Source organism: Aulonocara stuartgranti (genome assembly GCF_965226115.1).
Source record: "Aulonocara stuartgranti genome assembly, chromosome: 10".
NCBI lineage: Eukaryota > Metazoa > Chordata > Actinopteri > Cichliformes > Cichlidae > Aulonocara > Aulonocara stuartgranti.
The window spans coordinates 12,670,859-12,684,176 of record NC_138946.1 but is presented as its reverse complement, the minus strand read 5'-3'; the positions used below and the strand labels follow the sequence as shown (position 1 = coordinate 12,684,176).

General features: G+C 38.6%; 1 protein-coding gene across 6 annotated transcripts in view; it reads right to left on the bottom strand.

Moving 5' to 3' along the window:
• Positions 1–13,318, bottom strand: part of gabra1 (gamma-aminobutyric acid type A receptor subunit alpha1) — a 37,328-nt gene that overhangs the window by 21,091 nt on the left and 2,919 nt on the right. For all 6 annotated transcript variants that reach the window (XM_082547787.1, XM_082547788.1, XM_082547785.1 and 3 more), the window contains 5 exons: positions 8,627–8,739; positions 7,637–7,704; positions 5,734–5,954; positions 3,583–3,665; positions 530–673 (listed from right to left, as the gene is read on the bottom strand). In XM_082547787.1, coding sequence (XP_082403913.1) covers positions 530–673; positions 3,583–3,665; positions 5,734–5,954; positions 7,637–7,704; positions 8,627–8,739 — 629 coding nt within the window. The remainder of the gene's footprint in view (positions 1–529; positions 674–3,582; positions 3,666–5,733; positions 5,955–7,636; positions 7,705–8,626; positions 8,740–13,318) is intronic.

Here is a 13,318-nt window from a genome sequence, read left to right as displayed (position 1 = left end):
ATAAGATGGTATTAAGTCAATTGGGGGCCTGCTTCCAGTAAAACAAACAAAGGATGGAGGCCTGGGATTAAGCATTACTTTCTATTTCCAGCAGCTAACATCACTGCAAACAGGTCACCCATTTTATGCTGCGACTAATTTTTGCCAGTATCAATCAACCAAAATGAGGTGGATGGAAAAAAGATGTGGTGGCCAGTAGGGAAATAAGTATGTGGGACATAGTCTGTCATTTGTGAGGCTCAAAGTGATGCCACTACAGATGCCAATGCATTGATGCAGTTCTCAAAATTTGTAAATTCAGACTGTCTACACCATCCTTTGAGCATTTAGAAATAATTAACAAGAAGACCTCAAGAGGATAACAAAAGGATCTACATGGCTCTTTATGTATTGATCTTTCCCAGCAAATAAATGCCATGTGAATATTAAAATGTCTAGTAACTGAAGAAAAAATCCCTTAAAAGACATTCATTTAATTTACAACAAACCAGTTAATGAAGAGCAGACCTACAACCACAATGACACCTACCTGTGCTGGACTGGACCACACCAGAATCCACATGCTGCCCCATCAGATCATACTGGTTTAATCTGGATCCATCCTCTGCCACCACTACAGACTGGGCAGCCCCTCTAGTCCACACATACACCACCTCAGCTCTAGTGTAGGCATCTGACAAGAAACAAAAGAGTAAGAAGTTATGAATTATTGTGCTCCTGGTGTCTTGCCGTCCCTAGCTGCCTTGAACATTATATTTTTGGAGCTGCCAGGGATACCAGGTGGAAAAAAAGATAAATCTGAAGTGATGTCTTGCTCTTAATTCTTCATGTCCTACCTCATTTCATTTTGTACCATCCTGTCTTCTTGTCTGCTATTCTCCCATTTTACCACCTCAGTGCTGTCTATCATGGCTTATTTGCTATCCAAGCACATTATGCCCCTTTTTTATCCAGTGAGTTTCCACAGACCTCAGAAAACATTTTTTCCAATTATCTTTATTATATTATTATTTTTTTGTCTATGGCCTATATATATTTTATATCTTCTCACATGTGTTATAATGTGAGTTGATGTTGTGTCACATTATGTCATGACACATCATGTCATCTCTTAATTTATAAGAAAACAAGCAAACAACCTCCCATCAGGACAACATGACCTTAAACCAGACAAGTCAGTCTATTCTTCCCTCCGGCCACCCAACCTGTCAAAGCTGCAGTGTGGCTCCACCACTGCAGAGAAAAGGATGGCTCAACTGCAGACTGCAGCATAAGGAAGAGAGCTCATCACTAAAATATTTAGGGAGTGAGTTCAATTTAAAAGCAGTTAAGGCTTGGTCCTCTCAGTCACGCTGTGCAGCTGTCTGAAAAGTGGCACAGAGACGGTGTTACATTCACTTCTCTATTGGCTTAGTTTTGCCACATTCATATTTTTTTTCTTGATATTCTTTATTTGTGTCTCTTTTCTTCTTGTTTGGTTTTTTTCAAATGTAATATAGGGTACAGGTAGCTGTCACCAGTGAACAGTTGGCAAGGTACTATCAATACTATCTAGAGTACTCCGATAAACACAGGTCTACACTTCGCGTGTCTAGCAGGATAATCAACAAACTCAATTTCAAAAATATTTGGGATGCTGTAAAAAATGTTAATAATAACAAAATGCAGTGATTTGCAAAATCAAATAATTTGAAAATCATTATTCACAATACAATGCCATCATCATATGTACGATTTTAAGGAAAAAAAAGGTAATTTTGAATTTCATGACAACAATTTATCTAAAAAAAGTTGGTACAGGGACATGTTTACTACATTTACCACTGTGTAGCATCCAATCATCTTTTAAAAATAGTCCATAAGCATCTAAGACCCGAGGAGACCAAGTAACATTTGGTCTCCAAGATGTTAGCAGTAGCGAGTTGAGGACTCCGTGGATCGGACTTGTTTGTTCAGCACATCTCACAGATGCTTGATTGGATTGAGATCTGGGGAATTTGGCGGTCACGTGAACACCTCAAACCAATTGTTGTGCTCATCAAACTATTCCTGAAACATGCTTGCTTTGTGTTAGGGTAAAAAATCCTCCTGAAAGAAGCCACAGTGATCAGGGAATGACCTTTCCATGAAAGGACCTAGATGGTCTGCAGCAATTCTTAGGTAGCTGCATGTCAAAGTAACATCCGCATGGATGGCGGGACCTAAGGTTTCCAGGCAAAACGTTGCCCAAAGCATTCCATAGTCCATCCTGGTGCCAGGTGTTCCCCAGGTAAGCAACACACATGCACCAAGTCCACACATCCACATGATGTAAAAGAAACCATGATTCATGAAACCAGCTACCCTTTTCCTCTGTTCTTCTTCATTGCTGGTGCTTTCAGTGGTGGACAGGGATCTCTTCAGATTTTATAAATCTTGTGATATTATACTAGTCTGCAGCTTTGAAGCCCCATATGTAACAAACTGTAATGCACGGTGTGTTCTGACACCCTTCTATTACAACCAGCATTAACTGTTTCTGCATTTTGAGCTACAGTACCTTGTCTGTTGAATCGGTCCACACGTGCTAGATTTCGCTCCCCCAAAACATCAATGAGCCTTGGCCATTCATTACCCTGTCCGTGGTTAACCACTGTTCCTTCGTTAGACCACTTTTAATAGATACTAACCATTGGAGACCCCGAACACCCAAAAACAGCTGCAGTTTGGAAGATCCTCTGACTGATTTGTTTAGGCATCAAAATGTGGCCCTTATCAAACTCACCCAAATTCTTATACTTGCCCATTTTTCCTGCTCCTAACATGTCAACTTTGAGGACAAAATGTTCACTTGCTCACTAACACATCACACTCACTGACAGGTAATATAATCAGGAGATAATGATTGTTATTCACTTTACCTATCAATGGTCAGAATTCTATGCCTGTATGTACTATGCAGTTTAGCATGGTCTTGGTGAAATATGTAAGGCCTTTATTTGTATTAATAGACAGCAATTTCTATAAATGTCCCTGACCCAAAGATCGCAGGCATCCTAGATTTATTTTTGGACTTGCCCCTTGCGCACAGAGATTTCTCCAGATTTTATAAATCGTGTGATATTGTGTACTGTAGATGCTGGAGTATCCATGAAATTGTTCCACAATTTGTTGACAGTTTTTTTTTTGGAGACCATCAATCTCTGCCTGTCTTTAGTTCTGAGAACTTCTGCCTCTACAACATGCTTTTTTTTTTACATACCCAGTCACTGTTACTGATCTGTTCTCAGTTAACCCAAATAATTTCAAAATGTTCTTTCAGTTATTTCTTTTTAGTAACATTTATTTCTGACCTATCCCAACGTTTATAACACATGTTGCTTCCATCAAACTTTAAAGTGAACTAATATTTTTCCATCAAATAGCATACGGTCTCAGTTCAAACATTTAATGTTTTCTGGTTTTTTAATCTGAAGGAAATAGGGCTTTAATGGATTTGCAAATCATTGCATTTTGTTTTAATTTCCACAGGATTACACAGTGTTGCAAGCTTTTTGAAACCTAACTTGCATAAGATTATAAGTGACAACAGAGGCTACTTACAGCTGCCAAACTTCAATGGACAAGCATGAGCATCCATAGGGAAGTCCTCTAGATGCATAGGACATTCTGCTCTTACTGTAAGCCTAGAAAATGTTCACAAAGACATGGGCAGTGAATTAGAAAAAAACAGAGTATAGAGGAAAACAGAGCATGTGGCAAAGCGGGCAGAAAAATAATGAAAGTGTGATGACAGTAGAATTAAGGCAGAATGACAATTCATTACAGTTAGGCACAAGAAACATGTGGTATATTATTCTTCTTTCCAGTCTGTTGGGACCAGCGCCTGTTGAACAAAGCTCTACTACTTTTCCCCAAACCAACAGAAGTGCTCCAGTTCCCTGAGCTGTGAGTTTCTATTTCCTGACAGCCTGGTGAAAAACAGCATGTCAGGCCACCCGTGACACACTAATCTCCCATCTATCCCTCATCTCACTCATCTGTGACAGCAATATGGGCTCCGCCTATCACCCCTCCCCCTGCTAGTAAACATGTTGAAACAAATGCTTTATGATCCTTGCTTTAGACATCTCACATTAGCATCAGTCTGTTTTGTGCATCGAGGTTTGCACTGTCATAAATGGGTTTTTTTAACCAACTCTGTGGAAGGATACTGAGGTGTCACACCTTATCAACTCAATGGTTCATGCGGCATCTTCAAAGCAATAAATCATAATATGGTTAAAAAATAAATAAATAAATACAAATGTATTTTCCTGACGAATGCTATTGCAGTTACAATGACATTAACATCTGTGCTGGAAATTTATGGTGCCTTACCGTAATACAGACATTAAAATGCAAGCATTGAAACACTTCATCAATGTGACAGAACTTAAAAATATAAATATAGTTGTATGGTAAATCATATTTGTGTGAAGGAGCCAAAAAAAAGTATATTCTTTATATTAAATGGGGTAGATGCAGTGCACATAAAACATTAACTCAGATAACACTGTCGACAGCCCTTTCCAGAACATAGTGACTTGTAACATGAAGCTTTTTTACCCAGTATTTCATACCTTTTAACACATTCTAATGCCAAACACCAAGACCTGACCTATAGCATTTGCAAGTTTAGCTGCCAAAATCCAATGATGACCACCAAATCCATTAAAAATACATGAATAAAGACAACCTTGGATGACATTATCTTTCATTATTATGACCATGGCATTTAAAATTTATTATGAATCAATCAAATATAATTTTTTACTTATTAATACACCAAATGTGTCTCGAGAAACAAAAAATTTAATAAATAACGGGCTGTTGTGTCTGAGTCGTGTGCTATATACGTTTTCTAGCTGGACACAGAAAATACAAAACCTTGTTACTGGTTTATGGTGCCTTGTCACTGGAGCAGTACCATTTGATGTGTGTCCTTGACAGGGGGTAATTATTTGTGGTTTGCATTTTATAGAGCTCAGTCTTAAACCTCTGATGACAATTTTATACCGTAATGTAAAAAGTACAGAAATGGACCTTCTAAAAAAAATGCTAAATAAGGGGGCATTCATTATTTTACACTGTGCATTTTTATTATCATTTATTCATACACTTGGAAACGCTTTCCTAGTCTTACTCATGAATTACAATGTGCTTATAACACACGTCTTCAGAATGTGGAAAAAAAAAGCAGAGCACTGTGCCTTTAGTGAGAGCTCTCCAGTACCTTTTTTTTACTGCTTGGGAACAAATTTATCTCTTTTAGACCTTCAAAAAAGATACACATAGTTACTTTGAGGTCCAGTTATTAGTACTAGGGGATACATCTGTGTGGCTTGCAGCTGTAGGGACTGACATGAACTTTTACTGTCCTCATCAAACTATGTCAGACTTTTTTTTTTTTTTTAAATACATGGTCTTGGGAAGGACTGACACAACTAGAACAGGGAGTTCAGAACTCGAAGCGAAACTCTAGGCTAAGTAATTTCACATCATTCCTCACAATTTCTCCACATCAGTCTTCCATAACTGAATTCTTCTTTTTCAGCTAAGACCATTAAGATCTACTGTTCCTTTAGCCCAGATTCCTCATCAAATGTTGCATGTAATGAAATAATACCAGTCGCTTTTCAGTCAATCTCAAAACATTATCTAGTTCCTTTTAAAATCTTTATTGCACCAGTGCAGTAGAATACATTGGCCTACCTCATGGTATAAAGTAGTGTGCCTTCCTCTGTGATTCGCAGAAGCTTGTTTGGCATGGTCATGTTGTGCGCCACTGACTTTTTGCCATTGTGGAAGAAAGTATCGGGGGTCCAGATCTTGCTGGCCATCAGGTTGTTGAGACGTAGCACAGCCATGGGGCCTTTGAACTTTAATCTTTCATCCTTCCAGCTTTGTCTGAAGAACACATCAATTGTGTACTCCTACAAGAAGCAGGTGAGGCACAGACAAAAAAAACACAAGTCAACAAAAAGTCGTGCTCCACCACCTCGTAGCAGTTTTCTTTGTACTTTTACCTTCAGCTGGTTTGAGGAAGATGCTGAGTAATCTAACCTCATTTTTCCCCTGTTGCCATGTTCTCACTTTTCTTCTCTCTTTTTTTTCTTCGTTTTGCCTCATGTCACTTTGACTTTCTTATGGTTGGCCTAGTTTCCCTGCTGGTAACTGTCTTTTTACATTAACGGTTTTGCCGAACATAAAGAAGAAGAAGGATAGAAGAAGAAGGTTTCCTGGCTGGTAAGTGTATTCTTTTTTTTTTAAAGAATGCCTCCTTTGTACAGTAACTTTGCTGTGTTTCAAACAGTAATATGTGGCTTTGCCTTTCCATTTTCTTCTTTTATGTTATTTACATAATTATTGTCTGGTCAGTTTAATGTGCACTATGCAAATACAGAATCATTAATTATCTGGCCATTTGGTTTTGCATTGTCAGGTAAGTGCCAAAAATGATCATTGTTAGCATTTATCTTTGGGGGGACTTCTTTGCTCAGTAATCTAAATTACACCGGACACAAAAAGGAAGCACCGGACACAAAATTAGGAGGACATTTCATTTTCAAGCCAGCTAATGACTAGCTGAGAGCAGATTTTAATGGTTCCACATGACCGCCCGGCAGAGTAAAGGGAGCCAGTAAAAATTACAGAACAGCGTGGGTTTTTTTTTTTATTCTCCCCCGCCTCTTTGCCTCTCAGTTCCCGTAAGATAATTAGTATGAAGTGAAACAGAGCTTCAAGGCAATAAAGCAGGATAGGGAAAGGCTGGAGATGGAGAAAATGTTCCTCAGCTCTTCCTTCTGGCTTTAACAGAAGCAAAATAGTTGTGGCCTGTATGTCAACCAGTGCAATTAACTGAGATTATATCAAACAGAGCAGACACACTTCACGTGCTTATAACAGGAGTGTTTTTTTTATTTTTTATCAAGGCTGGGTAGTGAGTCGTTTAAATGAGATTAATTGGTTTCTGGTGAACAGGGTAAAGATCACTTGTGTTGGAACAACTTACATTTTGTGTGTGTGTGTGTGTGAGTGTGTGTGTTTTCAGGTTGAATGTTAAATAAGACAAAAAAATAAAAACGTTTATTAATATTTCTTTGCATTTTGTAGCTTCTTGTAATTTCAGATGGGTTCAAATAGCTTGACCTTTCAAACTGCAGAAAAACACAATAAAGTATGACTTGTTTTTAAATCAGATTAAACTTTAAGCTTGTCATAATCAATCACTCATAATCACAATTTTGCTTGTTATTGTATTGATTTGTTCTTAATTATACTTTAGTTCATGTGAATGTTCCAAAATAATGCAAGTAATTTTATTGTCTATCCTTCCAACTTGTACAAGAAGGATATTTGAGGCTTTTTTTTTTTAGTATACACTGGTACCACAGCATTTTTGTAGCATGAGCTTACAAACCATGAACTGGAAAATTTAGTTTGCAGGTGACAGTTTTATTAACACATCATAAGTTAATAGAATGAATCTACAAATCAATAGATATTTCACAGCTTAAAGAACACTGTGTCCAGAAAGGCTATAAGACAGGGCTAAAGATGGAGGGGAGGAATACCAGAAAACTAATGACATTTATAGAGGCGAAAAGAGTCTTACCATGTCATGGTCCGAAACTGGCCCAATACTAGTCACGAAAATGTCAGTCTTGACTTCAGTTACACGCTCTGTTGAAGCAGGAAATTGCTGAGTGAGTGACTATCAGTGGCATTCATTAGCTTCTAACTACCTGTTAACACAGGACCACCTGGCTATAGCCTCTGAAGCACTAAATCTATTCGGAAATATTTTTAGCACTTAGACATGCACACAAGAAACAAACAAAAAAACAAAACATTTAAAAAAATGTCCACTTTGGATGTCAATAACCATTTCTGTTGTTATTGAAACCGGACAGGGCTTTAATCTCTTAATAAATTTGTGCATTGCTGCATTGTTGGAAATGTGCCATTCTAGTCCCATAATGCTGATAGCCAAAATGGGACCACTGAGGATTCATTTGGAATGGGCTGCAGAGAGCGTGTGTGTGTGTGTGTGTGTGTGTGTGTGTGTGTGTGTGTGTGTGTGTGTGTGTGTGTGTGTGTGTGTGTGAAAGGTTTGTGGCAGAACAATTTATGAATGATACCCATCATAATCCATAATTTCTTCCCCTTGGCTGCTGAACTTCTAGCAGGCGTTGTTTTATTCGCCTGTCTGTTTGATGCCTGCTGCATCATACTGTGCAATCCTCAGTGTCCTTCACACACTAATTCTCACATCATCACTCCCTCCTTTCCCTTTTACTCTCTGTTTTTCTTTCTTTATCTAGTTTGCACCTTTTCATTTCCTGGATTTGTCCTTGAATTCCTGCCATTTTGCTTCCGTCTTTTGTCAATGGATAGTTGACAATAGAAGGAACAAACACACACAAAAGCAGGATAGAAGGGCCAGGTCTCAGATTGTTTTACCTTTTAAAGTCTGACACTTACTGCAAGCTCCCCTCTGTAACATTTAAACCCTTGGAGATTATTCTATTGCAAGTTTTAAAAAAAAGACAAACAGCAGCCATTATGTGGGACAAAATATATGCAATGACTTGGGTTTACTGACCTCCTAGTCCTGGCCTGAGGCGATTGTCATAGCCATCCAGAAGGCTGTCTAAGATCTTTGTGAAGACTGTAGTGTTATCTTTCTGTTGATCTGTCATGCCGTTCTGCCCAGAGCTGGGAACGCAAAGAATAAGATTTAAAGTCACAGCTAGAATCTAAAACCACAGTCAGAACTCTCAACTGTGTAAACTGTATTATAAATCAAAGGGGGAAGAAGGACGGTTTCAGCTTTGTAGTTAATGCACATGGGTAGCGTCAATGCAGCGTGAATCACATTGTGATAACACAAAGAAAACTCAGCCAAATCCTATATGACACTGACAAATTTAGCTGCTAAATTAGAATTCAGTGTGTGAGCACGAGCATAAGGTTTCAGATCATATTGATATGAAATAAATAAGCAAGTGATTGTTCAGAGGTGGACTGGAAACGAACGTATCCCATGAGGCCAAGTTTTTCTCTACTATTAGCACATTCTCACTTCCAAGTCATCACTGACGCTTGGTCAGAACCAGTTGGCGTAACATGTTCACACACTATAGCATTACATTCCAAAGCACAGATTACATTTTTGCCAGATGACAAAGTATAGCAACTGAAAAAAATGACTGGATAAATTGAACTTGGGCTAGTGGATAGCATTGAAGAGCGCTATTATTCAGTGTGATAGCAGGAGTTCCAGTTTCTTTGGCTTTTGTTTTGAAAAGTAGAATGGGAGGCAGAGCCTTCAGTTTTAAGATTAGACTTAAAACTTTATTTTGGCTCACATGACCCTGAAACCTCCCTTGGTTACACTGCAATAGGTTTAGGCTGCTGGGGGATTCCAATGATGCACTGAGTGATTTTCTGCATTTAATTATTAATTATTATTAATCTCTGGATCCTTTCACAGCATGTCTCTCTCTTGTCTTCATTTGCTCACCCCTAACCGGTCGGGGCAGATGGCTCCCTCTGAGCCTGGTTCTGCTAAAGGTTTCTTCCTGTTAAAAGGGAGTTTTCCTTCCCACATCCGCCAAAGTGCTTGCTCATAGGGGCTTATATGACAGTTGTCGTTTTCTGTTTTTTTGTATTATTGTAGGGTTTATATCTTACAATATAAAGCACCTTGAGGCAACTGTTGTTTGATTTGGCCCTGTAGAAATCAAATTGAATTGAACTGATTTCAACTAAACATTAGTTTTGACTTATTAGTCTCAGTTACTATATGGTTAGGTTTAGGAGTAGAACAACTTTACATGTTAGCCACCTCTCTGCCATTGTCTCATCCCATAACAGTGATGGCACAGCAGGGTGCATTTGGCTATAGTTTTACAGGCCACCATGCACAATGACAAATGGCTCAAGGGGTATCCAGTGTGTTAAAATGCTACGCCAAGGGGGGTCCATCCCAAACGTCAGTATGTGTTGACTTGATAGTGAGACCAATTTGACACTGGATTTATTTATTTATTATTAGTGGGGCGTGTGGGCTGCATAGCATGTACCGTATGTGTAGGTACACTCAGCAGAGAAAATAGAGAGTGAAATACAGAGTAGACATAGAGAAACCATAATACATTATTGATGCCTTAATATGGACTTTTAGATCACAAAGCCCTTGCTGAATGTGCTCTTTGAACAACATGAAACAAAATGCTTAGAGCAATGCTGAAAACACTCACAATCAGTAATTGTTAGAGGAGGGTTTGTATCTCCACACATAAATATTTCAACGCACTCATAATCTGGGATACAGCCCCTAATTACAATGTGTAGCACAAGGACTGCAGTGAAAGAGCACGTGTGTCTATGAAGGAATGCATGCATGTACCATCTGCACCCACAAGCTTCCATATATGAGAGCACAATGATTATCTTCAACAGCATATTTTATTCTGCTATCATCTTCGCCTCCTTTGCTGTGCCAAAGGGATTTGGTTTGATTGCATGCAAAATAAACAGCAAGTGTTTGGAAACAAGCTCTGCTAGCTGAAAAGCTCCAAGGAGAGAGAGAGGTCATCGAGATTAGTTAGCGGGGACCTGCAAAAGGTTGGAGGGAAAAGTAGGAGGGATAGCGGGTGGGAGAGTGACGCCTATTAAGAATGGGAGTTAAAGCTTCAATGTATAGTCTAAAAAGACAAAAAACAAGGGAATAGAGACTCAAAAGCCTTGGAAAAGTGAAGATACAGTTTCGACTGCCACAACCACATAGATACATAGTTCTCAAAAAAAGCTATAGGTCTGAGGCAGAGCCTACAGATTTCAACATTAATGTGCTAAACACTTCTTTGTAAATAAGGATGCACCATCCACATCCGCATGGGTTTTTAAGAGATGCTTAATCTAACTCTGCCTCCAGTTTTCCTTAATTCACAAGTGTCCACTTTTCTCTGAAAATTAATAAATACATTTAAAAAAAGCATTCAAACTTTAGAGACTGATGAGCAATTTCTTCGCCCATAAACACAGTCGGTAACTGCTTTGAAGTGCTGTAATTCAAAATAATAATAATTTTTTTTCTTTTTTGTTCTGGTCTGAGGAGCCAATTATGTATAAAAACAGACAGCACAAACCGCATACATGGCACATCAGCTAAGACTAAAATAAATCACAGTCTACTTTGCCTTAGTTTTGTGTATTTCCCATTTTCACAGTATTTATCTGGTATTTTTCAGATTTGCCAAACTAGAGTAAGACACCCCAAAATATAGCCTTCCTCTTATAATCTCCACCAATATAGAATACAAGCCACGCTCCTTTATGGTCAACAGGTATTTAACAGGATGCAATGAAAATATTCATAATCGGTAAAACTAATTGGAAAAATTCACTGTCAATCTATCTATTAAATCATTTTTCACATTTCTTGAATGACATTTATTTTATCTTAACTTGACAAACTTTGATCCTCATTAGGGGCAGATATTTTTTAAGCTATATGTGGGAAATAGTTGAGTGTAGAGGTTAGAGTTGTACGTCGAGGACAAGAAAAGAATACAGAAAAAAGGTGATGTGGAAGAATACACATGTTTATCAGCCAGGGGCTACTTCCTACTGAAACATTGTACACCATCCCCATCTACAGGTCATCTGAACAGCAACAATGCTGCTCACACACTCTCTGCCAGTGTCTCTCTTTCTCTGTTAACCTGTATCTGTCTCTCTCTTTCTCCCTCCTTCGCTCTCTCTATATCTGTCTATCTTGTCAGCCGGATATCTAATTATAAGGCAATTTCTTTCGTTGGCAACATGCTGTAGCAGAGTTCTAGGTCTTCCTGATTACCGTGTCTTGTTTAAATCCCCCAAGGTGTGTGTGTGTGTGTGTGTGTGTGTGTGTGTGTGTGTGTGTGTGTGTGTGTGTGTGTGTGTGTGTGTGTGCGCGCGCGTCTCTGTGTGTTTGTGTTCGTGATTTTATATTTGACTTCAAAAAGGGGACTGGATTATACAGTAAATCTTTGGGTGATAATTGCTTAGCAGTTTGCGTTGACAGTTCCTCAGTAAGGTAATGAGTACTTTTAGATTTTCTCTAATGTACAACATATCAAACCCCATGAATCAGACCCTCTATTTGCAAGTCAGTGCTTCGCAAGCTAAAGCTGCTGTTGTGTTTAATTGGAAACAATGAGTTAAAAATACAGAGATGCTGCAATTCATCAAATATTTAAAATGGGAAACATTTTATATGTCTTCTGCATGTTCTCAAGGCGTGTTATCTGAGACACAACCTTCATGCTCCATGTGTATTTTTGTGACACAGAAAAAGCATTCTGGACCATCAAGTCATCTCCAGTGAAGTTAACTGCCTTCCTGGATTATTCAGCTGTGAGGCAGATCCAATCCCTTTAGTTTCTCCAATATTGTACACGTGATTTAAAAAGGGGTTAAAGTTCCAATGGTCTTATTTAATAAATCACTTGTCCTTTTGGAACGGTCTGATTTGTGTTCTTGAATCTTTAACCGTATGCTTTTATGTTTTCTCGCTGTTGAATCGCATAGGAATTAATGCATGGCAGTATTTTTTTTTTTAAATTGTGTCATGTTTTTTCAACTTTCCTCTCCCTCTCTGTCCTTGCTGGTTTGCTTCAGGTTTAGCTGACGTCCAACACTTCAGTGTTGACACTGAGAAGAAGTGTGTGTAACTCAACCCCCGCTGTCCCTGAAGCCACCGTCAAAAAACACATGTGCAATAACCCTTGCCAAATGTCTCTGTGCAACACACACCATCTACTGTACACAACCCAGGACTGAAATCTAGGAATGTAAATGTGTCCTGCATGGCTAGTGAACCAAAAAAAGTGTAACACTGTGATAAAGCTGATAGAGGCTATTTTGGCTTTCATCTTCCCCCCACTATGCGCCACTTAATATTACCACTATGCAATTAAAAGCATGGAGGTGTCCTGTGAGGATGCCCCAGTTACAACCACAGTGAATATGCTTTAATAGAGAGGAGCCCAATACACCAAGCAATAGGTAGTAAGACAGACTATCAGCATTTCAGGTGAACAGAACTAGTTACCTCCATGTTTAGCTGATTCACTGACATATTTACAGTACAAGCCTGTTGACCATTTTGTAAGCAAAGACACCAGCTTTAAAAGGTACTTCTGCTTTTTCATAAAAGTGCCCACAATTATTTTTTATTTTTTGCCTGATGCAATCTGATGTTCAAATCGTGATGTGCAATTAGAGTTCCAATAATAGCATGATCGTA